Source organism: Gallinula chloropus (genome assembly GCF_964237585.1).
Source record: "Gallinula chloropus genome assembly, chromosome: 24".
Lineage (NCBI taxonomy): Eukaryota > Metazoa > Chordata > Aves > Gruiformes > Rallidae > Gallinula > Gallinula chloropus.
The window spans coordinates 1,564,013-1,589,875 of NC_140109.1; the positions used below are offsets into that span (position 1 = coordinate 1,564,013).

Genomic DNA, 25,863 nt, shown 5'->3' on the forward strand with positions numbered 1-25,863 from the left:
CTGTGGCTCCTCAGCTGAGCAGCAGTAACACATGAGTCCTTCCTCTTGTATTTGACAGGCAGTGGGCTGGAGGGCTCTCTGCTTTCCCCATCACCCATGCGGTCTCACAGGGCAGGGAAGAAACAACGCACCCAGAAAGTCCCACACATGTTGGCCTGTGCCACGAGCAGAGTCAGGCACATCCGTGCTCTCTGCTTTTGTCCTGGGCTCCCCAGACAGAAAAGCCAAGGTGATTTGGGCTTGGTGGTCACTAGGTAGAGCTGGAGATGAGTGTGAAATACATGCAGGGATGTACAAGCTGTATCCAGGGCTTGCTTGTGCACGCCAGAGCCCTGCTTCCCCTTGGAGTGTTCAGGAAACCTTGCAGCCCCAAACTCAAAGCTCAGTCCACAGACCTAGGAAGACAGGAAGCCCTGGCCAAGCACCAGGGAAGCCTCGCAGCCACTACAAAGAGCTGTGGGCTGAAAGGGGGAGTGACTGACCCTGGCTTCATGTACCAACACCCCGTCAGCACTTTTCCTCTTCCAGGCTCTTTCTGGACCCCACTATTACACCTGGGGCGACCACGGCGGCATTCTCGTGGCCATTGCACAAGGCACTGAGACCGACCAGCTCAAGTGAGTGGCAGGGCAGGGGCACTAGTGCTGGGGCAGGATGGGACCTGCCCCTGCAGCTCTCCCAATCCTTTCTCTCTCCAGGTACAGCACAAACGAAGGGGAAACCTGGAAAACCTTCACTTTCTCGGAGAAGCCGGTGTTCGTGTATGGCCTGCTTACGGAGCCCGGGGAGAAGAGCACCATATTCACTATCTTTGGCTCGTACAAAGAGAACGGCCACAGCTGGCTGATACTGCAGATCAACACCACTGACGTCCTGGGTAAGCGGATGGGTGGCAGAGGTTGGGTGCCTAAACACAAATTGGGCAAGGAGCTGGCCTTTGTGGCTCTTGCCCTCTGTCCTGTTTTCCAAGCGAGACCCCAGAGAGAAGCCCCTGAGTCCTGTTACCAGCAGCTCCCGTGGGAGCCAGGGCAGAGAGGGCATCTCCTGTGGGGACTCCCCTGCGGTGCCACCACCTGTATTCGGGTGCCTGGTCCCTCGCATCTCCTGTCCGTGTGTGGGACAGACACCAAAGGCAGTCGCATCCCCTGTGCCCTCACCAAACCCTCTCCCTCCCTCCCTGCTGTGGGATTTGTTGAAAAGGGGAAAAAAAACACAAAACCCAATCCTTCTGAAGGCTTGTGCCTATGAATGTTTTATAACCCGTTTCAGCTTTGATTGCAAGGCAGCATTTTAATCAAAGAGCAGTTAAACCCAGCAGAGGAATTTGCTTGACTAAAATTTATAACTGATTCCCCTGACATTCTGCTAGAAACAGAGCTGTTTGGCAACCAGAACGGCTCATTTAAATGAGGCATCACAAACTCGCTGTCAGGAACCACGACAGAGCTGCTTGTTGCCTCCTGTCACCGGGTGCCGCCGCACGCTCTGAGCGGGGCAGGAAAGCTTTCTGCTCTGCCTTTTCTTGTGGGCCAGGGCTGGAGCCCTGCAGGCCAGGGAAACCTGCTCACTTCATGCCAGAGGAGGATGGGGAGGTGGAAGGGGTGTTATCATGGGGCCAGCCCACCTGCCCTCACCCTGAGCATCCCTGGTCTCGATGCCATTAGCCATGGCCAGAAGCTGATGTTAATGCAGCCTCCTTAGAGCCCCAGAGCTGTTCCCACATCCCAGGCTCCCTGCATTCCCCCCCTGTCCCAGGGGGGCACATCCCAGCTGGGCATCACTGCAGCTCTCTTGGTTCCAGGGTGCCGCAAAGGCTGCACCTTTCTTTACCCCAACCTGATTGCTTCCCGTAGGGGTGCCTTGCACAGAGAACGACTACAAGCTGTGGTCGCCCTCCGACGAGCGGGGCAACGAGTGCTTGCTGGGGCACAAAACCGTTTTCAAAAGGAGGACTCCTCACGCGACCTGTTTCAACGGGGAGGATTTTGACAGGCCCGTCATGGTCTCCAACTGCTCTTGTACAAGGGAAGACTTCGAGTGGTAAATACCTATTAATTTCTTTTAGCCTGGGTTGTAAGTCAGAGGTAAGTATCTGTGACCAATCACTCAGGGTGAACAAACATCCAATGCACTTAGCTCTGCCTATCGCTGCTTCATTTTATAGGGGAGAGGAAACTAAATGGACTGAAAACATCCTTTCATTAATAACGGGGCGTGAGACTTAATTAAGGTCTTTAGAGCCTTTTGGGAGCCTCTGAAAGGTTCTCTAGAAGAGGAAGGTATTGTTAATCCATCACCTTCTTTCAAACAATGGCAGATGATTTCCCATCACATAGAGTGACCCTCTGCTAAAGTGCTTAGTGGCCTTTTAGCTGCAGGAACACAACCTGCCCAGCTGTGTCACCTTACCTGGAGTCTGCACTTAGGAAGCATATAGCTAAACACTGATAATAAACAAAGGGACTTCTGAGATGCTTTGGGTTCTTAACAAATTCTGTGTGAAAACAGAGCGGAATGAAGAGTAGAACGTAGCTGCATTTTCTCTGCCTCCCCCATCCTTCCTCACAACTCTCTTCTCCTTGCAGCGATTTTGGCTTTAAACTGAGTGACGACTTATCACTGGAAGTTTGCATCCCTGACCCTGAGTTTGCTGGGAAGCCGTACGACCCACCTGTCCCTTGTCCTGTTGGCTCAACTTACAAGAAGACTCGAGGGTATGTGTTGGACACGGGAGGGGAACCCGATCCTCCAGGTGCTAGGATTTATGCTATTGGCAATTAAAAAGCCCACAACAACCACAAAACCCACAGGCAAACACCCCATGAGTAGTGCTACCAAAAAAACCCCACCAAAAGCCCATGTTTGGACATGTTTTGGATATTGCCTGGTTTGTAACTATGCACTGCTGCTTCTTCCAGCTGCAAGTAATGGTGTGTTAAAAGTTGCCCTGAAATAAACTGCCTGGCTGTATGTGTTGCAGCTACCGAAAGATCTCTGGAGACACCTGTACAGGTGGAGACATCGAGTCACGGCTCGAAGGGGAGCTGGTGCCGTGCCCCCTGGCTGGTGAGTACGTACAGGGGTTGCTTTGGGGACCAGAGCTTTGTTGATAAAACCTCTGGCTGGTGCCTGAGGGGCCACACACTGATCCCTGGAGGTCTCTCAGACAAAACCTATGACATGGGAGCTGAATACCTTGGTGGGTTACAAATCCATCATCTCCTGTCTAGAGCTTCTGATGGAGCTGCTCAGGAGCAGCTTCACCCCGCAGTGCAGAGCCCTCTGCTCCCCAAATCCCAGCAGGCTGATACCCCAGAGAGCAGGGACCCTCTTATCCCAGTTAGGTCCTCACTGTAACTGGCTTGCATCCCACCAGAAAGATGAGAGTTAGAGCCACAATACCCCATCCTGGAGAAACCCTTGGGAATGTGCAGCCCGGACATGGGCCACTCAGGGTCAGAGCAGGGCAGAGGCTGCCCTTCAGTCCTCAGGCCTGTGCCTGCCTGACTTCGCCTCCGTCCTTGCTTTCTTCCCTCAAACAGGCGCTGAAACAGTCCTGTGCTGCCAGAGTTATTTGCATTCTGCTCATTACAGCTTTAATTTAATCTGCCATCACGAGCTGCGTGATCAGCATGCTGCCGCAGCAGCTCAGGGCGAGCCTGAGACAGGAGGAGGCTGGTGTAAGGGCACCAGAGCCATGGGGCTGCAGAGCAGCCAGTGCCCCCTGCCCCAGCATGAGCTTTCCCTGCACCATCCTAAGGGTTCTCAGGGTGCAGAAGATTCTCCAGGTGCAAAAGGGCCAAGCAGGTGCCTGGGGAAGCGTTCGCTCTGCTGGGATTCGTGCCAACGCTGTGCTTAGTGCTCCTCCTCGTTCGGAGCCCCACAGGGTATTCACCCCTCGGAGCCCTCTTGAGCTATTTGGAGAGCTGTGTTAGTCATGCTGAGAAGGGCTCTGCTGCCTGAAAAATAAACCCGCAGTCCCCACCGGGCTGGGCTTTGAAGTGCCGTGTTCCCAGAGTATTTGCCGATCGTCTTCAGATACGTGTTGGCTCGCACCATGGTAACACTTTCATGTACAGTATCTGTTTCGCATCTCCGTATAATCTCATTAGGGATGCACAGCCAGGGTTACTTACTGACATTAGCTTTTACTCATTAATAGCATTATTGGACTAGCTACCAGTAGTGTGCTAATGCCCAGGAGAGTTTGTCCCAGGCTAGGATCCCATTACACTGGATTTGGCGCAATTCGGAAACAAAACCCACCTTGGGATATGTTCTGTGGTGATGATGTCCCCTGGGACTCGCAGCTTTACATCCCTCCTACCTGCCCTTTTTTTTTTTTCCTTTTTTAATGAGATTTTTGGGGATCAGCACTTTGTTTCCAACTGGCAGCACACTAATGTGGGCAGGACAGGGTCAGGAGAGATTTTTGTTGTCCTTATGCCCTCCTTCAGAGCACACAATGGCAGCAGTGTGCTCCCTGGACCCACATAAGGCTATTAGCACATTCTCATTAACCTCATCCCCCTGAGACAAAGGGCCTTTCCCTCCCTGAGGTGTGAAAACATGCGGCCAGGGGTAAGAAAAAAAACTACCTGGTATTTTATTCTTGCCCCTTGAGCTGCCTAAACCATCCTGAGCTGCCTAAACAAGGCTCTCCCTGTTCTTGCAGAGGAGAACGAGTTCATTCTCTATGCCACCCGTTACTCCATCCACCGCTACGACCTCGCCTCTGGCATCAGCGAGGAGCTGCCCCTGGCCGGGCTGCGAGGGGCTGTTGCTCTGGACTTTGACTACGACCACAACTGCTTGTACTGGGCCGATGTCACTCTCGACATCATACAGGTGAGATGTCATTGCCTCCCTGCACAGAGGGCAGGAGCTGCATGCTCACCCTCAAACACAACTGTTTACCTCGGGTACTCTTCCCAAGCCATCTGCTAGGGTTTGCCTCACCCTCCTGATGACTCTTGCCTTGAGTTTGCTGAAGTTCCTCACCTTTTACTCTGACTTTTGGGTTTTTTCTTTCCCCAGCGCCTTTGTCTCAATGGCAGCTCTGGGCAGGAAATCATCATAAGCACCGGGCTGGAAACCGTGGAAGCTTTGGCCTTTGAACCTCTCAGTCGGTTGCTGTACTGGGTCAACGCTGGGATTCCCAAAATTGAGGTACAGCTATACAGAGAGGTGACTGTATCGGTGCATCTCTGGGGGGGTCCCTCAGTTGGCTGCTGCCCTCAAGTGTTTACTGAACATCCACCCTTATCTGCTGCTTTTCTGGATCTAAACACAGACAGGGTACGATAACCTTCAGCCCTGTGTACTTAACCCAAGGTCTGTTTGCGAGGCCGAACCGTGCAGCCGAGATGGGTGGGGGGGAAGCACCATCCTTGCACAGCACACACAGGGGGTACAGACAGGGCACCGCGGCAGCCGGCTGCTCGCTCTGTCACACTGAAACCTCCATAAACACACCCACTGATCCACTTTCATCACCAGCCTTACAGCCACTGTGCCCATGGCAGTTATTTTATTAGGGAGCAGTAATTACCTGCTGTGATTTGGTGTAACTTTAACCAGCGCCACTGCCCTCCGCATCGCCCGTGGCAAACACGCCTCTCCTGGTTTTGGTTCCCACTCCAGGTTGCCAATCCAGACGGGGACCTGCGGCTCACAGTCCTCAATTCCTCCATACTGGAACGGCCCAGAGCCCTGGCTCTGGTTCCCCGCGACGGGTAAGGAAAAACCCAGCATCACAGGTAGTTGGGTACCCCTGCTGGTCCCTAGGGGAACCACACTGGTACAGGGGAACTGCGCTGATACAGCCCCTCCTGCAGCTGGTACAGTCCCTCCTTCTCTTGAGGGAGAAGCTTTGCCAGCCAGCTTCTCTCTCAAGAAGCTTTGTGAGCACTGCCCTCGGGTAGAGCCACAGGGTACTGCTCTCAGTCCTGCCCAACTAAAGCCACCTCAGGGCGGAGATCACCAACCCTTCCTTCTTTCAGTTAAACTGCTGTTTTCCTGTGCATACATCCCTAGTAGTAAATCACTTTTCCTTCCAGTAAAACTGGTCTGGTCACTGGGGAAAGCTGCAGTGATGCGTGAAAGACTGAGCCACGCTTAAATTCAAAGGCCACATACAAATTGTGCCGTTCCAAGCTGTGCTGCAAGCATGGCACTGGCAGACCTGAGTTGCCCTTGGCTGTACACACTAAAGCAAAGCAGTTCCACGCCAGGTAGCCCACAGAACCTGTGGCTAAATCAGCCCCTGTGCTGCTCCTGGATCCGCTGTAGGCATTCATTAGGCTTGCAAAGAACTCCCTTCCCAAAAGTGTGCCTTGCAAGAGACGAGGAATGTAAAGCATTCAAGCCTCTGCTCTGTGACCCGTTTCCTTTGGGTGAGCTGTGCTGTTGGGATTTTGAACAACCCCTCTGCCTGTTGACAGGTTGATGTTCTGGACAGACTGGGGAGACTCCAGAGCTGGTATTTACAGAAGCGACATGGACGGGTCATCGGCTGGGTGCATCGTTTCGGAGGGCGTGCGGTGGCCAAACGGCATTTCTGTGGATGACCACTGGATCTACTGGACTGAAGCCTACATGGACAGGATCGAGAGGGTCGATTTCAATGGGCTGCAGAGATCTGTGATCCTGGACAGCCTCCCTCACCCCTATGCCATTGCTGTTTTTAAGGTACGTGTGGGGCGGCAGGTTTCCCATCAGTGTGTGTTTCCATAGCACACTCACTGGGAGGGTGCTGTGTGCACGGGGTAGGCGGCAGAGGAGCGCTGAGCGTGCTGGGTTCAGAGCTGGCATGATGCTTGCTGTTGTGCTCCTGGCACATTCCCACAAACCCCCAAAATGAGGAGGATGGGGGCAGATAAAACCAGGACCAGCATCCAAGAGACGCACGCAGCTCTCCCAGCAGCTGCACTCTGCTGGTTTCTCTGCACTGTTTTGCCAGTCTGCAGCTTCTGATCCCAACCAAATCACAGCTCAGGTCTTCCCCTCCTCCTGCCCCTTGGGCTGGGGAGATTTCATGCTCTGGATTGCCCCATGCATCCAGGTGGGTTAGGGTGGCTTAGCACAGGTGAGCCCTGGCCGTGCTGCTCCTCATGCTAAGAGCAAAGCCTGTGTTTCAGAACGAAATCTACTGGAACGACTGGTCACAGCTGAGTATTTTCAGAGCATCCAAAACCAGTGGCTCAAGAATGGAGATCTTAGTCGGCCGGTTAAACGGGATCATGGATATGAAGATCTTTTACAGAGGAAAGACAACAGGTAATCGGCGTGAGCGTGCGGATGATCCTTCCAGCTGGTTAGAAATGTGTTCATCCCCCACTTCCACAGGTTCCCAGGGACATGCTGTGCCATCCCAGAGCATGTTTCATAAGCCTGGATATATCCCCATTCCTGCAGGGGTTGAAGTGCTCAGGCATCACAAGGAATGCGTTTTGCAAGTGATGCACCCAGCTTTTCTGCTGCTGGGAGAGATACTCCCCATCAGGGAGAGAGTCCCTAGGGCAGTCGGCTGCACTGATGCCTCACAGATTAGGTCACAGACCACAGCCCTTCCCTGCAAAGTGCTGTACACCCCCAAAAAATACAGAGTTTCAGAGCTGCACCAACTTTATCCTCCGCTTAGCCACCCATCTGGGCTGCGGTAAGGTGGTGGCAGGCCCTGCACTGAAGGGATGGGCTTCATTTTCAAATGGTCTGAGTCCATCGAAGGGCTTGGCCAGTCAGTGGCCCTCAAGAGACTGGCAGGACCTTTAAAAGCTGTCAGTTTCCCCGGAGCAGATGGCTCTGTGCATTTCTAAGGCCACCATCAGCACTTGGTGTGGCAGAGCTGGCTGGTAGTGGGGGTCCAAACCTCAAGCCTAGGGTGGGAGGTGACATCGGGCTTCCCACGGTGCCTCCAGCCCTCTTTCCTGATGGGCTCCCCCTTCTTCCTCCTCCTCGTGCCAGGGGAGAACGCCTGCATCGCCAAGCCCTGCAGCCTGCTCTGCCTGCCCAAATCAAACAACGGCAGGAGCTGCAAGTGCCCGGAGGGGGTATCCAGCACCGTGCTGCCCACGGGGGAGGTGAGGTGCGACTGTCCTCACGGCTACCTCATGAAGAACAACACTTGCATAAAGGAAGGTAAACCCACGCTCGGTTCTTTATTTCCCAGGGGGGTTTCTGCCTCTGTGAGCGGTCACAGCGTGACCTTGCTGCTGCCCTCTGGGTGAGGAGGAGCACGCCCCCATCATCTAAAAGCGCGGCGTCATGCCTCGTGCCAGCTTGTTTTTGTTTTCCCTCTTGCACCAGAAAACACGTGTCTGCCGAACCAGTACAGATGCTCCAATGGGAACTGCATCAACAGCATTTGGCAGTGCGACAACGACAACGACTGCGGGGACATGAGCGATGAGAAGAACTGCCGTGAGTGTCCTGGGCGGCATTCGCCCGGCCAGATTTAGCTGCCTGCTGTGTCGGCACTGCACCCGAGCCGACAGCCTGCACTCCCTTGATCATCACAGAGAGCAGGAGGCACACTGAGGGTGCAACTCTCCTCCTCCCTGAGCACACATCCGGAGCGGGTCTGATGAGCTGTCCCCTGCAAGGGCCACTGTCCCCCCTTTGACAGGCACAGGTGTAAACATTTCCAGCTCTCATCTGAGAGTGGGTGTTTCTCTCTTGCAGTAATTGTCTCCTGAGGCCAGCTGAGGGCACAGCCAACACCAAGGAAAAGAGCACAGACAGAATGTGACTTGCTGTTGGCTGGCTGCTCGTTGAGCTAATGAGTCAAGTTCACGCATTAAAGGTGGAAGTCACCTTTTCAAGCAGAATTAGGGAGCAGCGTGTGCAGGAGGGGCAGATGTTCCAAGGCTTTGTGACGCTGGAAGGGGCTGGATTTAGTGCACCAGGGCAAAAGGGCTGGGTTTAAAGTGCAGAGCCTGTGGAGGCCCCTGGCTTGTGAGGGCATGTGGTGGGCTTCAGTCCCAATCCCCAGACAGAGAGACAGCCAACACCTCCCTGCTCTGCTTTACATACAGTGGTGCCAGATAGTGACAGTAAAACACCCTAACAGTAACTCAGGGTGTGTTGAGCAAAACTCAGGGTACACTGTCCTCTGTGTTCAATTCCCTGTGCTTGGTGCACATGCTTGGGCAGCAGGAGCCATCACCTAACCCTCACTTCCACCTCCTCCCCCTCTGCACCGCATTAGCCACCACCGTGTGTGACGCCGAGACCCAGTTTCGCTGCCAGGGCTCGGGGACCTGCATCCCACTGTCCTACAAATGTGACCTAGAGGACGACTGTGGGGACAACAGCGATGAAAGTCACTGCGGTGAGTGCCCTCCCTCAGACCTCTGTCTCTGTCCCTGTGCAAGGGTGGGAAGCCTGGCAGTGTTGTGGGGTAGGGTGCTACTCATTAGATGCTGTAGGGTAGGGCAGTGTTTTGCCAGATCCCTGTTTATCCAGGCGAACAAGCTGCCCCCTCCCATCATCGACTGGGAAACAGGGGACAGGAGAAAAGAGTAAGGCTGTGCACTGGTTCTTCCCCTCACTGTGGCCCAACAGGGAGATGTTTGTCCCCTTATCATCCAGCTCTCCTGTTCTGCTCCTTGGCCAAAGACGAGGAGCAAATATTTGGTAGAGATTACCCAAAGCCAAATATTTGGTAGAGATTCCAAAGCGACCTTGGGCAGCTGCCCAGCAGGCACACGGGAGGCGTGGGTTGCTCAGTGGTGCCACATTTGTGACCATCCACTTCCAGCTTATCCATTTGGAGATGCAGGGTGCTGAACTGAAGGAGAGAAGGGGCTGGCAAACAGCAAGGTCATAGGCTCCTGCCTGTTCAGGGCTAGGGACGAGGCAGGAAAGCAGGCGTTCAAGATGAGTCTGCTTTGCAGGGCTGTTTTGCCTGTTGCCTCTGAGATACCAGCCTCCTCTCCTCAGTCAATAGCCCATGTGAAGCTCTCCTCCTCCTCTCCTCCTCCTCTCCCCCAGCCCTGAGTACGTCTGAATCATACGTGTTTGTTTGCAGAGGCTCACCAGTGCAGAAATGATGAATTCAGCTGCAGCTCAGGGATGTGCATTCGCCTCTCCTGGATGTGTGATGGTGATAATGATTGCAGGGACTGGTCTGATGAAGCCAACTGCACCGGTAAGCGCTTCGAAGGGATCAATAACCTTCCCCGTCTTGTGCCTCAGTTTCCCTGCTTGTCAGCAGGGCAGCCTGCAGCTCAGCTATGGTGACATTATGCTCCAAAAAACAAAGGGTTTCTTTCCTCCAGCGCCTTTCAACAGGCCTTGGGGATTGCTGTGAATTTGCTGGCAGCTTTGCTGTGCTCATACAGACACACTGCTTTCCTTTTTACTTGTGAGACTGCAGCCACAGGCACGCCTTGCTGCAGTGGCCACAGGGCCATGCACCTTCCAGGCACCAGCCAGTGGTGGCTCTGCCTTTGGAGCACATCAAAGGGCGAAGCAGGCACCCTAAGGATGCTTCTGCACAAAAAAAAGGGCTCCCTTGTTCCAGGGGACAGCAAACAGGCTGGGGCACACCAATCACCTTTCACAGGTTGAGCCCTGCCGGTTCCCTGCCCGTTACACACACTGCAGGAAACAGGCACGTCCTTCACAGCTCCCCCAGCCAGCAGCTGCTCTGGAGCAGAGGCAGGTTTAGCTCAGGATGGGGCTTCTCTTCTGAGCAGCCTCACTTTGCTCCGAGGTTTTGGGACAGAAGCAGTGCCTTCCATGCCACCTGCCTGAGCTCAGCCTGTGAGAGCAGAGAGATGGAGCAGGGGGAGCCCTGGGTAGGGAGAGGCAGAAGCCCCCAGGGATACCAGCAGCATCGCTGCTGTGGCTGCAGCCCTGGAGCTGTTGGGGCAGGCAGTGGGACTACCTGCTGCCGTGGGGCTTTGGCACAGGGGGGATCTAGGAGATCCCTTTCAGGCCTCTGACCTCCAACGTGCTCAATTCCCTGCAGCATCTGCCCAGCTTGGGGCACATGGGGTGTATGGCACAGCACTGGGGATCCTGGTCGTTAGTATTCCGAGCGCAGGGTGATATAAGGAGCTTTAATTTATATTGGTATCACTTATCTCTCGTACGAGTTTCTCCAGAGAGAATTACTGCAGGAAAGGAACCTACTTCAGGAAAAAAAAAAAGCGTATCGGGGTTGTAAAGCCTGAAGTTGAAGTTATCTGAGAGGATCACAATTATTGGAGAAACATTTCATCTGACTTCACCAGCTGCAATTATTGCTCTTATCTAGAATAATTACATTTCACACTGAATGCCTAATAGAATATTACTGCCACGAGACTGTAGTATTCTGAAATATCTGCAGGAGCATGTCACTCGCTAACCTAAAACCCAGCAGCGTGCGATTTAATTAAGTTGAACATTGCTTTTCTCCTCAAGAACCATGAGTGCTCTCCTGGTTGAAGAGCTGTATTTGTCTCTAAAGCGACAACGCAGACTGGCCTTCAACCAAAGCTAACCCGTAGGCAGATGTTTTCCTGACAGGAGCCTCAGGGAAGCCAGGGCACTACTCCCTGGGAAACCCAAGGAGAAGTGTGTTTCTAATTCGCTTTGGCAACATGGAAAAGTCTCGCCTCGGAGTCTGTCCTGCCCTGTGCAGGGCAGCCTGTGGCTCCACCAAGGCTTGCCCTCTCGCTGTGGTGTTTCTTGCCGGCTCCAGCAAGATGCCACAGCCATTACACCCACCTTTACCCACACACACACCCCACAGACTGAGACCAAAGGGGAAGGGGCTCCCAGCCTGGGTAGAGCTTTGGGAGGACGGTGGGGGGGTCCTGACTCGAGGCACACTGCAGTTCAGGGAGGAGGCAGGGGCACCCCAGGCTCAGGCGGTGCCCCCGGCTCTGTTCCAGCAGTTTATCACACCTGCGAGGCCTCCAGCTTCCAGTGCCAGAACGGTCACTGCATCCCGCAGCGCTGGGCCTGCGACGGCGACGCCGACTGCCAGGACGGCTCCGACGAGGACCCCGCCATCTGCGGTAACGTGCCACGCGGAGGGGGCTCTGCCACGGGGCAGGGAGGGGTTTCTATCAACTAACTCATCAAAATTAACCTCTGGCAAACTCAGGGGGACTGTTCCTGTCCCTCCAAAAGCAGGGAGGAGGCAGCTGGGGCTGTGCCACGTTCTTTTGTAGCTCACTCAAAGCAGCTGTCAAAAAAAACCCAGCTCACAGCACCCACCCCATTCTGAATTCCAGAGAAAAAGTGCAACGGGTTCCAGTGCCCGAACGGCACCTGCATCCCAACCAGCAAGCACTGCGACGGCATCAACGACTGCGCCGACACCTCGGACGAGCAGCACTGTGGTGAGTACTGGGGCCATGGGGAGCTGGCTGACAGCCCTTCACAGTCTGGTCTGCCAAAGCCTGTCTCGCTGGGAGAAAAGCCCCCATAAGATAATGGGAAAGCCTTTGTTAGCATTCATGAGCCCCCTGGGAAATGAGATGGTCAGCGAAAGGCACAGCAGGCAGGGCTGGGATGGACAGGGAGGGCAGGCTGTCAGCAGCTGTGCTCAGGGAGGTGACCAAACCCTTCCTGATGCCTTTGCCAACCCACTTGCACCCTGATGTGTTATTGGGCAAGGGCAGCCTGTGCAGGGACAGAGCACAAACAGTTTCACTTGGAAACTTTCTGTAACATCCTGATGTCTAGCTGCTGTGCTCAGGTCTGTGCTGATCACTGCAGGGGATGTGCCTGCTGCCAAGCACAGCAGAGGTGCAGGCCCCTCTCCTCCTGACCTTCCAATTCTCCAGAACCCCTGTGCACCCGCTACATGGATTTTGTGTGCAAGAACCGGCAGCAGTGCTTGTTCCACTCCATGGTGTGCGATGGCATCATCCAGTGTCGAGACGGATCAGACGAAGATGCCAACTACGCTGGCTGCTGTAAGTGGGGTGTTGGGCTTCTTTGCAAAAGGAAGGTCAAGCTTCCCTCCAGCCCTTGTTTTTTTCACTAAACCTCTGATGCCCCTCTGTGCTGCCCCTGCAGCCCAGGACCCCGAGTTCCACCGGACCTGCGACCAGTTCAGCTTCCAGTGCCAGAACGGCGTGTGCATCAGCCTGGTGTGGAAGTGTGATGGGATGGATGACTGCGGCGATTACTCTGACGAAGCAAACTGTGGTGAGCAGTACCTCAGGGTCTCTTGTCACCGCAGCTCCAGCCTTCTTTGATTTTCAGGAGTGCAGAACACTGTCTGCTTCATGTCTCACTTGGCACTCTTACATGCACGTGAGCGTGTGTGTGGCATTCCACTCGCACACCACAGAGTGTCTTATGTGGAGATCAGGTATTGCTGTCCTCACATTGCAGGTAAAGTGAGACACACCAAAGCTGGCACATCTTGTGGCTAAGTCATACGTGACTGCATTTACTCCACAGATTCCCAGCCCTAAGCAGACAGTCAATTTTTAGCCAAACTCAATATTTACTGCTGTTCCCTGGGTAGCTGTAGGAGCTGTGCCCAGCCAGACAAAGCAGCTGCGTCTTCTTTTCAGAGTTGCAGGGTTTGCTTCTCCATTTGTGCCACACACCAGCTAAAGTTTGCTCTCAGCTCTGGTTCTGAGATCATTGGTGGTGTCTGGCTGCAAAGAACCCAGCACGAAGGCATAGTGGTGACAACTGGCTAGCGAGGGCTGTGAGTTACAGGGATGCTGCTGGTGGTGAAGAGCAAGGGCTGCTCAGACAGGGTGGTGCTCTTTGGGCCAGCTGTAGCCTGGCCTGAGACCCTCCCACATGTCAGCTGTACTGCAGACCAGTGAGAGCACCAGGGCTCACAGGACTCTCCTCCCCTTGTCAGAAAACCCCACAGAGGCCCCGAACTGCTCCCGGTACTACCAGTTCCAGTGTGGGAACGGGCACTGCATCCCTAACCGGTGGAAGTGCGACGAGGAGAACGACTGCGGGGACTGGTCCGATGAGAAGGGCTGTGAGGGTAAGGGCATGCGGCGCTCTGCTCATGGAGCCCTGGGCTGTGCCAGCCCACATGGCTCCAAAACCCCCCTGTGAACGGGCAGAGTGAGCGCTCTCACATATCTTTTTTTTTGGAAATCCTGATTAGGAGCTGTGCCCATACAATCCCAATGAAAACACTGGGCTCATAACACCCTGCCCACTCCCCACTCCCCTTCGCTGATGGCAGGCTCCTGTCTGCTGGGAACGGGCGCAGCCTTCAGCCCGTAGCAGGAGCAGGCCTCTCAGATCGGCTCTGAACCGTGTATTTTTAGGTTCTCCAGTTCATCCCATTACTACATCGGTTCCACCGACATGTTTACCTAATCACTTCCGTTGCAACAGCGGCGCCTGCATCATGAACAGCTGGGTCTGCGATGGCTACAAGGACTGCACCGACGGCTCGGATGAGGAAGCCTGCCCTACTTCACGTAAGCTTTTGTCATCCCCGTCCCATCCCTTTCTCTGTAGGGCCATGGCTGCAAGGACTGGCAGCCTTTCGGTCTCAGAGCCTTGCCAGATTATAGGGTGAAATTACACCTTGGTGTAAAAGCCCCTATCGCCCCGTTGCCCCATCTCCCCAGGGCTGGACCTCCCGCTACCAGCTGGGATGCTGCTCCAGCATCACATGGGGCACAAATCTCTGCCACAGTCTTCCCTGCCCCAATGCCACGTCTCGGGCTCCGTAGGGGCATGGAGAGCAGGGGCTGTAGGGGCCTTTTACAGCTCACACCTACGAAGGTAGAGGAGGGTTTCTTCTTGCTGCAGCCCTCCCCTATGAGGATAGGCTGAAAGAACTGGGGCTGTTTCAGCCTTGAGAAAAGAAGGCAAAGAGGGGATCTTATTAACGTTTATAAGTATCTCAAGTATGGGACACGGGGAAATGGCCAGCCTCTTCTCAGTGTCTGTGGAGACAGGACAAGGGGCGATGGGCTCAAGTTGGAGCACAGGGAGTTCCCTACCAATCTGGGGAAGAACTTCTTCCCGGTGAGGGTGAGGGAGCCCTGGGACAGGCTGCCCAGGGGGTGTGGAGTCTCCTTCTCTGGAGAGATTCCAGCCCCGTCTGGACACCGACCTGTGTGCCCTGTCCTAGGGACCCTGCTTTGGCAGAGGGTTGGACCCGATGGGCTTTCGTGGTCCCTTCCAGCCCCTACAGTTCTGTGATGCTGTGATTCCCCGAAGCCCCCCGAGCCCTGGGCCGGGGCTGGACTCCCCCGTTAAGCAGCCGCTTCCTCGGTCCTCAGCCCTCAGCCGGGCGGCTCAGGCACCGCCCCGGCAGCAGCCGCCCGCCCGCTGGACGGGAGGAGAGCCCCATCTAGTGGCACCGGAGCCTCGGGACAGGCTTGGGCCGCCGCGGCAGCCCGGCCGGGCTGTGGGGGGTGGTCCCCTCACTCCCCTCGCTGCTGTGTGCAGGACCCAACGCCACGGCCACTTCCCCGGCGCTCCCGGGACGCTGCAGCAGGTTCGAGTTCGAGTGCCAGCAGCTGCACAAGTGCATCCCCAACTGGAAGCGCTGCGACGGGCTGCGGGACTGCCAGGACGGCACGGATGAGAGGAACTGCCGTAAGAGCCGGGCCGGGGGGATGCGCCCTGCCGGGATACCCACGGGGAGATCTTTGCCAGGACGGGGGAGCTGTCCAGGAGTTGTGTTCCTTGCCATAAATGCAGCTTTACAGTAAAAAAAAAAGGAGGGATGGAAAGCCCAGACAACCAGTGCCATTCCCACAAGGGGTCCAACAGTTGTTTACAGTGGGATAAGCTCCGGGTTCTCATGCCACTGTGTGCAATCAAGCCAAAAGATGCAGTCAGGAGATAGCCCTATGACCGACACGCTCTGCCCGAGCTCCATCCCTGACACACAGCCACCCCAGCATCACACAAATGGCCCAGTGCTGCTCCCCAGCGAGGGGACGTCCCAGCCCTGAGTCCAGAAACCTTTTCTGCCTCTTTCAGCTACCCACAGCACCCTGTCGTGCCCTAATGGCTACAAATGCGAGGATGGAGAGGCCTGCATTATGGTGACAGAGCGGTGTGATGGATATCTAGACTGCTCAGACAGCAGCGATGAGAGGAACTGTACAGGTAAGCAGCATCCCTCTCCCCTTTCTCATTCCTTAAGCACACCCACAGAGACACTCTCCTGGATATATGACCTTTAACTCACAACACCCTAGATGTATCTGCCTCTGTTTGGTGGTCTGAATTACTCCCTCACCAATTTATAACCGGCTGGGACAAACTTACCAGCCAGTTTCTACACAGAACAATTTGTCTTCCAGCAGCCTCTGACACAGAAAACAACTTTAGGATGGGTAGGAGCAAAGTTGTCTATTTTACATGGCCTGTGGGTGAAGTGGTAGTTTCTGGCTCTGTCCTCCTTTGCAAGGTGACCCTGGGAGCCGTGGCACGTAGTCCAGCACCATCGCTGGTCCTCCCACCAGCAGCCCCGTGGAGGCAGGCAGGATGCACGCTGCAGCCCGCCCTGGGCAGATAACAGGGATCAATCGCTGTCTCTGGTCAGCCGTGAGATTCAGCCGCTCTCCCGCTGAACTGCTTGGGGGTTGGAGCATCAATCAGGTCTTAGTTCTTTAATTAAATATTGATTGGGAGAGGCTGATAGGTTCAGGGGAGGGGGAAGGAGCTGCGGAGATTTGCAGGGTGGCTGCTGTGCCAAGGGCAAACGGTCTCTTTTCCCTCAGATAGCTTGTCTTGCCAGGCCTGCCCACAGCCCTGTGGGCCTGCTGCCTTCCATTTCCAGTTGGTTGGGGGAAGCAAAGTGGCAGCAGCCTGGCTCTGCTTTGCTGCCGTGCAGCGCTGGGAATGAAGCCGAGCACCCGAGAGAGGCCAGGCCACGGTGCTCAGACATGCAGTCCCCGGAGGGAGGGAGCAGGGAACAGCCCAGCAAGAGCAGGGCATGGATTTAGGCCATTTCGGATGAGCACCTTCAGTCCCACCACTGCCAGCGCTGGATTTCACAGCGCCACTACCCCCTACGCAGGGGGTTATCTCTTATCCTCCCAAGGTCAGGCGGCAGTTTGGCTTCAGGGCACATGCCAAGGCACTCCCTGGACTCCTGCCTTATTTACCAGCCTTTGTTTGGGCCTTGCTGCCAAAGGCAAGCTGTGATAAAGCAAGGCACGCAACAAAAGGCCCTGGCTGGCTCACAGGGACATCACAGATTCATCACACAAGTAGAAAAGTAGCTCACACTGACCAGTTTGCACTTACACAAGTACAAAATGATGCTACAGGTCCGTTCTCTGGGGGAAAGGGGGACGTTTGCATGACATGGGAGAGGCGAGCCAGATGGTTAGGGCACAACTAGGGGCACCAGGGGTATATTCATTCCTGCTCCGAATGGCTTTCGGAAGAGCCTGCTTTTCATGGATCACACCCACCCCAATTACACATCAAATTCGAATGGTGCAGATGCTCCCTTCAGTTGTAACGCTGCCTTCTATCTCTGCCTGTTGTTTGTGCTACAAACATAACTCCTGTTTCTGTTCTGCACAAAGGGCTTCTTTCCCCCCCTTTCCTAACTCTTCCTGTTCCCTGCTTAGAGGACACGATCGTGTACAAAGTCCAGAACCTCCAGTGGACGGCTGATTTCTCTGGTGATGTCACTCTGACCTGGGCTCGGCCAAAAAGAATGTCCTCGACCTCCTGTGTCTACAACATCTATTACAGGTACCCCATAATATTCACATCAAGTACAGCCTAGGAGGAGCAGAGCGTGGGTATCGGTATGCACGTGCTTAGAGAAAAGTACCCTGCAGAATGAGGCCCAGGGGATGGAGAGCTGCGTTTTTAGAGGAAGAACCTCTAAAATTGGGTTGCAAAGGAGCCCCAGAATAGCTGTAACTGGGGGGCATTTGTGGAAAAGTTGGATGATTGCTTACTCAGACATGGCTATTTCGGGGATTTTTGTTTCCCTGCTTGGGTCTTGCCTCTCTGGGACCACTAGCAATGAGAACAAAGTCAAGGAATGAGAGCATGGCTGCTATGGAAAACTTCTGAGGATGGTGCTTACGAGTCACTCAGCTGTGTGCAGTTCAGGCTGTCAAAGAGCATCTGTACTAAAAAGAGAAGCAGGCAGGAAGCTCTTAACACAGCTGGGATAGACAGAAGCTTTGGGACAAGCTGTGTCCCCTGCTTTACTGAACAGCACCCTGACTCTCTCGTGCAGGACGGTTGGTGAAAGCATTTGGAAAGTTCTGGAAACCCACAGCAACAAGACCAACAGCGTTTTGAAAGTCCTCAAGCCGGACTGTACCTATCAGGTGAAAGTCCAAGTGCAGTGTCTCAGCCGAGTCTACAACACCAACGACTTCATCACCCTCCGGGCACCCGAAGGACGTAAGCAGACCTGCACGGCTCACAGCACTGACCTGATGCATACTGCTCCAGCTTAGGAAGTAGATGCCATGGTGGGATCCCTGTTATGAATAAAAGGAGTATTTCCCTAAGACCTGGGGAACCCCAAAGGGGATGAAAGGGACTCGGGAGACAACATCTCCTATAGGCCAGGACCACCTGGCTGTTCCCCCTCTGTCCCAGCCTTTCAGGGAGACCCAGCTTTTCCCCGTGTGACCCGGACACATGACTGCAGCCATCACTAACACCTCTATTTCTCTCCCTAGTACCAGATGCTCCCTTTAACCTTCAGCTGTCCCTGAAAAAAGAAGCTGAGGGAGTGGTGACAGGCTGCTGGAGTCCCCCTGTGAACGCCCACGGTCTCATACGGGAATTCATCGTGAGTCCTGCTGCCCAGCGGGGCCGAATCCAGATCGGTGGTGGGATGGGGAAGGCTGCTGAGGGCTCACAACAGCACGGGCTGGCCTGACTGAAAGCAGCTGGCTCTGCAGAGGGGGGAAGGCCAGGAAATTGCCATTTCATAAAGGAGATTGCTGTAGGTAGCAGTGCAGCCCTCAAGTTTGTAATTTCGTTTCTGGCTCCCTTTCCAAGCATTCATGCTTCTTTCTATGGAGATTTCTGACATGGAGGGACCTATCTTCCCCACAGTAGCGCTGACCACGTAGCCCTCATCCCTTGTTTTGGTGCTTCTAGGTGGAATACAGCAGGAGTGGATCCAAGGAGTGGTCATCCCTTAGAACCACCAAGAACTACACGGAGATCAAGAACTTGCAGGTCAACACGTTATACACAGTTAGAGTGAGTATTGTCAAAGCCTGACCTATGCATGGCATGCTCTCCTTACCCTTCACTGCCTGGTCTGAGTCCCACACAGTTCTGTACTTGCTAAAAGAGTACATTGTTAAAATCCTGCCCGTTAAGGGCAACCTTCAACAGGGCCTTGGCATCTGAGCTGCTAATGGATATAGCTTCAAGGCCTGGAGCAGGGCCCTTGATTCGCTCCTTCTCCCAGGCGGCCAGGCTCTGTTATGAAATTGGCACTGCTAATTGCCTGTTCCAATGTCATCACGATTGCACCAGATCTGGGCCAGAGATAAATTTGGTCCTTACCCTATCACTGGGAAAAGAAGCAGATCCGCCTGTGGGGAATGTATTCCTGTGGGAGAAGCTGGGTAATTATAGCCAGAACTAACAAGAATAGGAAATCAAAGTCTGCACAGTGAGCTCTGGGAAATCGTCTGTCCTGGATGAGCACGGGTTCTTGGGGGAATTCTTGGGAGGATAAATAGCCTCCACCTTCCATGAACTGGTGTTGCTCTCACAGCCTTTCCTCTCCCATGCTGTTATTCCTTCCTGTGCTCACCTGCTTGCAAATAAATCTTTGGAAGTGGATTCAGCGCTCACCCAGACTTGACCAGCATGGTTCTTACCTATGCTATGGCCAACACAGAGTCCAAAGCTCCTTATCTTGATGGACTCCTCATAAAGACCTCATAAGAGAGCGGTTATCTGCAAAGAGGATACACCTCCCTCCTCTTAGATTCCTTTAATTGACTTAAAGTAGTCCGCTTTATCTCCATAATAAGCATTTTATTGCCAAGTAATTAAGCTGCTGTTTGCTTCAAAGTCCTTTTCCCATGAGCTCTGCCGTGTCCGTAACCTTGCTCTAACCTCTCTCTCTGCTTGTGTTACACAATGGCAGACATTTGCCCACGTTAACTAAACCCTCTTATTTGAAAAGGTTGCTGCGGTCACTAGTCGAGGAGTGGGCAACTGGAGTGATTCCAAATCCATAACCACCGTAAAAGGCAAAGGTAAATGTCGTGTTTCAGTCAGCTCGGACAAAAAGGCAGATTATAAGCCCCAAGTGCTAGCACCAGCACAGATAACCACTTCCTCATCTGTTATTTGTCCCTCTTGAGTGTTTTACACTATTTGCCAACTTTGCTGTACCATTTCGCTTAACCTGAGCTGCCTCAAAGTTCAGGGGCGAGCCTGCACGGGTCAGTGACGCTGACCTGAGCTCGGTGACATATAGGATGGAGGTACCTTCTCTGAGGGGCACGTGTCTTAGAGATACCTGAGGTGGGGGGCTGGAAAGATGGGGGATTCCCGGTGTGAGGGATGGCTGCTGTCATAACCGAAGCCTGTATTTTAGCTGCCCCCTCTCAGTAAGATTTGTGCCACCTGCTGGTTCTCCCTTTCCTTCCAGCCATTCCTCCCCCTGTCATTCACATCGAGAGCTACAGTGAGGATTCCATAAGTTTCAGCCTAAAGATGACCACTAATATCAAGGTAAAATTTTTACCTGTACTTCTGAAACTAGGATAAAGGAAAAAAAAAAAAGCCAGTCTTGGGTAAATGGTAAATACTGACGGCTTGAGGTGTCAGCTGTTTCAGTACTCAGCACTTACCCTTTGAAACTAGCTATTTCATGCCAAATCATTTCTTACTACTCCCCAACCATCCCTGCGCTCGCAATGGAAGTGGGAACTCCAATGCAAAGACTTCCACTGCCTGCACCAACAGCTGAACTGATATCTCACGTTGTGTGCCCTTGCTGTCTCACAGGTCAGCGGTTACGTCGTGAACATCTACTGGACGTTCGATACACACAGGCAGGAAAAAAGGACCCTGATCATAGATGGAGAAAAGTCTGTCCAGAAAGGTAAACTCTGCTCAATGTGTTCAAATTCTGCTCTGGTCAACCCCAAACAGGTGCCTTGATATGAAAGGCTAGAGGATTTCTGTTTTCTTTTCTTGCAACTGAGTAATTTCTGCTTAAGAAAGAGTAAATCTCGAGGGGACAAACCAGCAAGTCCTTGGCCTCTCTTCTTAGGACTTGGGAGATTTCGAGCAGATTTGGGATTTATCCCCTAGGGCTGCACTGGCCTTTCCTCATCACACAGGGTTTTGTTTGTGGTGCCTTATCTAGTCTGCAAAAGGTCAGTTTCTTGGGCTCGGACACAGTGTCCCTGCTAATCAGGATACTTTCTGGTTTGGAAAAAACACTTGTGTGCTGAGCCTAGCTAGAGGAAAGCACAGGCTGGGTTAGAGACCAAAGTCCCGGGTCCATCTGTATACAGGGAGTTGCATAAAATAAATCAAAACACAAACCAAGGCTCCTGTCTAAGACCGTTGGATGCTGCTCACCGCTTCCTAGTGCTCTCACCCTGCCATCGCAGTGCTTTGCCTCTCACCTAACAGTGCACGTTTCTCTTCACCTTTCTCTTCTTGCTCAGTGGCAAACTTGACAGCACACACCCCCTATGAAATTTCTGCTTGGGCTAAGACAGAGCTGGGCGACAGCCCTCTGTCTTTTGTACATGTGGTGACCGGTGGGACAAGACCTGCATCCCCAAGTCTGAAAGCCAAGGCCATCAACCAGACTGCAGTGGAGTGTAGCTGGACCGGACCGAGGAACGTGGTAAGGCCCCCAAGTCCCTTTTCTCACCAGCCAGGACAGTGTTTAGCTCAAAACAGGCACAAAACCTTAAACCGGAATTATACACAGGGCTGAATTGTAAGGCACTGAAAAGTTTATGCCTTGTAATCCACCACTGTCTTATGAGAGCTGGGACCGAGGTTTTAGGGTGGGGGGTGCTGAGGTGAGTGGACAGCCTCAACTTGAACTTGGGCAGGAGAGCATGCCCAGAGGAAAAAGGGTCTTTGGGTCATGTCCCTAAAAAGCAGCAGCTGATAGAAGTTTGTGTGGGAGCTCCAGCCCTTGCCAAAACCTGTACCTGTCCCTGTTGTGCTCTGCCTCTGCAGGTCTATGGCATCTTCTACGCCACATCCTTCCTAGAGCTGTACAGGAGCCCTCACAACACCACCACGACCTCCCACAACATCACTGTGATCGTGCAGCGGGACGAGCAGTACCTGTTTCTGGTAGGCTCCTTCTCCAGCACCCCTCCTACCCGCACTGCGGGCTGTAGTTCGGTACCAAAGGGTGCAGGCACAGTATTAACCACTGTGTCATCCCTTCAAGGTCCGTGTGATGTCTCCCTACCAAGGGCCACCATCGGACTACGTTGTGGTGAAGATGATCCCTGACAACCGGCTTCCCCCTCGGCACCTCCACTCGGTCCACACCGGCAAGACCTTCGCAGTCATTAAGTGGGAATCGCCCTACGATTCGCCCGACCAGGACATGGTAATACCTCCCAGCGCCTCCCTCTGCCCCTTTGCACCCAAAGCCCTGGCTCTAAGACAGATCAGCGCCTTGCTGCTGATGGGGAACTGAGTCTGAGACCTACTCCCCATCTGAATAGCATCAAGATGCTTGACACTTCTGAGACCTGTGTTTCCTCTCCTCACATTACTGGCTGTTAGCTCAGGCCTATGACATTCATATTGTGTCTATAAAGAGTCACATTTGGGACATCCATTGCTCAGAGCGAATCTGGGCATTTGCTAAAACACCTCTCTGGGCTTCAGCTTTGCCCTGGAGTCCAGCACAGCCCCAACAAAGCCTGGTTCTGTTTTCTGGCACGCTGGCGTACGGTCAGGTCTCGCTCCAGTGAGGCGAGTCATTCTCTCAGCAAGCTTCCCGCCCCTCTTCTGGGTCCAGAGACTTTCAACAGCTTTTATGCCACCTTTGGAGGTATAAATCTCCCCAGCAAAACCGGAACACTCGAGAGGGCGGGAGAGTTTGCATCCTTGTGATTCCTTACGAAATACAACCTGAGATTTTCCTCCCACCCTCCCTCCTCTCTTCCCAGAGTAGGGGAACAGTTAGGTTCCTCTAAACCCTGATCTTGGGCAGGGACACCACGAGTCCAGCAAGAGGCTTGAAACCTCACTTCCCAGGCTTTGTGGAGAGCTTAGGCATGGTTTAATTTGAATTTTGCCCCTCTGTCTAGTGTCTTGGCATTGTAGGAGATGGCTAGCAAGTCTGCAGGAAGGTAAGATTGTTCACAGTGTCTGCCTTTCCTCTCCCCCTGCAGTTATATGCTGTTGCAGTTAAAGATTTAGTGAGAAAAACAGATAAAATCTACAAAGTGAAAACCCGGAACAGCACGGTGGAGTACACCATAAAGAAACTCGAACCGGGAGGCAAATACCACGTGATTGTCCAACTGGGGAACATGAGCAAAGAATCCAGCATGAAGATCAACACAGGTAAAGCAAAGAGTACTGCTGGGTGGGTGCCGGGGTGACTCTTCACTAGAAGGAATGCAGCACCTGTCCCACACACCATCTGTCCCGCCCTGCCCTGCCTGGAGGCTGCTGTAGGGTTCCTGCATGGCTTACCCCTCTCCCACAGCCAAAGCCCAATTCTGAGAGGTCTCCTTGCAGATCCCTGGGAAGGTGATTAAACTCCACAACAGCAGCCAAGGTGAAGCCTCTCAAACAATAGGTGGGGAGTTTTTCTCCTACATGGGAGATGGGAAGGGCCCCTGTTTGGTGGTATGGATGCAGTGAAGGACCATTACGCTCCTACCAGAGGATAAAAACACTGAAAACCTCCATCTGTGCCCCACAGTATCCTCAGCTCCAGCGCAGCCCTTACCTGTGTGGAGTATTGTGCTCATCCCTAAAACACACCCAGTTTCAGAAGCGAACCCTTTGCTGTTTCTCAGCCAGAATAGAAGCATCACCAGTGTTAAAAACTAACCTGCCTGCCCTCTTCCTTCATTTGCAGTTCCACTGTCTGCCCCAGACGCCTTAAAAATCATAACAGAAAACGACCACATCCTGCTTTTTTGGAAGAGTTTGGCATTAAAGGAGAGTAATTTCAATGAAAGCCGGGTAAGTTGCCCTGTCTCTCCTGTCCCACAGGCAGCACTTTGAGAAACTTAGAGCAGGGTCACTGTAAGGCTCCTTTCCCAAACACACCACTCTGCTCCCCATCAAGTGTCCCCAGCGAGCCCTCTACACAGACCTCGTTTCGGTCCATGTCACAACCGAGGTGATAAAGCTGGTAGATCTGACTGGTCATCACCATTTAGGATCATAATTACCCCTTGGAAAAGGGTGGCTGCCATGCAGAAAGGGACTGGGAAGGGCACACTGCCCTGCCGTGCCAGGAGACATCGGTAGCACCCAAGAGTGGTCAGTGTTCAGATGCTGATAGAAAATCTGTGTCATGTTCTATGTCAGGGCCCAGGCAGGGGGTGAGCTCTGCCAAGAAAGTCATCACTGTTACTGGGCTCTGTGTTTTGGGGGGTTCTTGGGTGGATGCTAAGACCAGAGTGAACCAGGCAGACTGAAATCCTCTCTCCTCCCTCAGCCAGCCAAGGTCAGGGCACACTGACAGGGATGCCTGGAGGAGGCTCCACATCACTTGCTCCCAGCTTGTAGCTCAGTGCCTTTCATCACACCTAGATTCAGGTTTCAAAGCCCCATCAGAAGAAGCAAGCCTGACCCCTGCAGCTGACTGATTTGGGGTTTGCATCTTTGTTTTTACGACTCTCAGGGTTACGAGATTCACATGTTCGACAGCCTGATGAACATCACTGCTTACCTGGGGAACACCACAGAAAACTTCTTCAAAGTTTCCAACCTGAAGATAGGTCACAACTACTCATTCAGCGTTCAGGCCAGCTGCCTCTACAGCGGGCAGATGTGCGGGGAGCCGGCCACGCTTCTCTATGATGAACTAGGAACTGGTAAGTCCCTGGCATTTTCCTTGCCCTCCTTAAGAAAGATGAGGGAAAGCCTGACTGGAGAACCGTGCTCTGGGTTGCTGAGGGTGTTTCCCTTCCTCCCTCACCTTAGGTGCAGATTCCTCTGCAGAAAAAGCCAGCAGATCCACAGATGTGGCTGCCATCGTGGTACCGGTACTGTTCCTGCTGCTGGTGACGCTTGGCGCTGGGTTCGTGGTGCTGTACATGAGACACAGACGGCTGCAGAACAGCTTCACTGCCTTTGCCAACAGCCACTACAGCTCCCGCCTGGGCTCGGCCATATTCTCCTCAGGAGATGATTTAGGTATGTAGCCCTCAGTGGTTTCACACACACAGTCATAAGGACATGAAATCAGTGCAAGACCGAACTTCACCATCGTGCTTTGGGCCAAATTTTGGCTTAAACCCCCCCCTTGGATTTGACCCTGCTCTAAGAGCCCAAAGCTATCCTAGGGGAACTGCTTTCAGGGACTTCTCCTGCACACCCCTGATTCAATTCAGTTAAAACATGAATAGAACAGATAAAACAGCCAGGTAAGATCACACTCGAGGCCACAACATACTCGTTTTGGGGGTGGTTTTGCAGCCAGCTTTGGTAGCTCATTCACTTATGCCCCATGAAACCACGAGGAGGCGTAACAGGAGCCCTGGGTTTGTTTTCCAGGAGATGAGGATGACGAAGCCCCCATGATAACTGGATTTTCAGATGATGTTCCCATGGTCATCGCATGAAGCGCGTTGCTGACTGTAAAAAAACCAAATGGTGTAAATATTTTATTTGATAAAAATAGTTGATTGTTTATTTTAAAAATGCACTTTGAGTTGCAATATGTTATTTTTATATGGGCCAAAAAAAAAAATTTAAGAATACACTTTG

At 53.3% G+C, this 25,863-nt stretch overlaps 1 protein-coding gene across 1 annotated transcript in view; it reads left to right on the forward strand.

The window, feature by feature from the left end:
- Positions 1-25,801, forward strand: part of SORL1 (sortilin related receptor 1) — a gene marked incomplete at its 5' end in the record, with an annotated part of 41,644 nt that extends 15,843 nt beyond the window's left edge. The window contains 37 exons of the mRNA XM_084274893.1: positions 529-617; positions 699-877; positions 1,854-2,040; positions 2,586-2,714; positions 2,981-3,066; positions 4,676-4,848; positions 5,038-5,169; positions 5,644-5,735; positions 6,444-6,690; positions 7,140-7,278; positions 7,966-8,139; positions 8,308-8,421; positions 9,209-9,331; positions 10,031-10,150; positions 11,889-12,011; positions 12,231-12,338; positions 12,786-12,917; positions 13,021-13,152; positions 13,829-13,963; positions 14,256-14,411; positions 15,394-15,543; positions 15,934-16,062; positions 17,541-17,667; positions 18,167-18,336; positions 18,621-18,733; positions 19,048-19,152; positions 20,096-20,168; positions 20,567-20,649; positions 20,926-21,022; positions 21,597-21,781; positions 22,126-22,245; positions 22,346-22,510; positions 23,304-23,478; positions 24,002-24,108; positions 24,776-24,968; positions 25,078-25,290; positions 25,651-25,801. Coding sequence (XP_084131019.1) covers positions 529-617; positions 699-877; positions 1,854-2,040; positions 2,586-2,714; positions 2,981-3,066; positions 4,676-4,848; positions 5,038-5,169; positions 5,644-5,735; positions 6,444-6,690; positions 7,140-7,278; positions 7,966-8,139; positions 8,308-8,421; positions 9,209-9,331; positions 10,031-10,150; positions 11,889-12,011; positions 12,231-12,338; positions 12,786-12,917; positions 13,021-13,152; positions 13,829-13,963; positions 14,256-14,411; positions 15,394-15,543; positions 15,934-16,062; positions 17,541-17,667; positions 18,167-18,336; positions 18,621-18,733; positions 19,048-19,152; positions 20,096-20,168; positions 20,567-20,649; positions 20,926-21,022; positions 21,597-21,781; positions 22,126-22,245; positions 22,346-22,510; positions 23,304-23,478; positions 24,002-24,108; positions 24,776-24,968; positions 25,078-25,290; positions 25,651-25,718 — 5,043 coding nt within the window. The 3' untranslated portion in view covers positions 25,719-25,801. The remainder of the gene's footprint in view (positions 1-528; positions 618-698; positions 878-1,853; positions 2,041-2,585; positions 2,715-2,980; positions 3,067-4,675; positions 4,849-5,037; positions 5,170-5,643; positions 5,736-6,443; positions 6,691-7,139; positions 7,279-7,965; positions 8,140-8,307; positions 8,422-9,208; positions 9,332-10,030; positions 10,151-11,888; positions 12,012-12,230; positions 12,339-12,785; positions 12,918-13,020; positions 13,153-13,828; positions 13,964-14,255; positions 14,412-15,393; positions 15,544-15,933; positions 16,063-17,540; positions 17,668-18,166; positions 18,337-18,620; positions 18,734-19,047; positions 19,153-20,095; positions 20,169-20,566; positions 20,650-20,925; positions 21,023-21,596; positions 21,782-22,125; positions 22,246-22,345; positions 22,511-23,303; positions 23,479-24,001; positions 24,109-24,775; positions 24,969-25,077; positions 25,291-25,650) is intronic.
- Between the last annotated feature and the right edge of the window lie 62 nt (positions 25,802-25,863).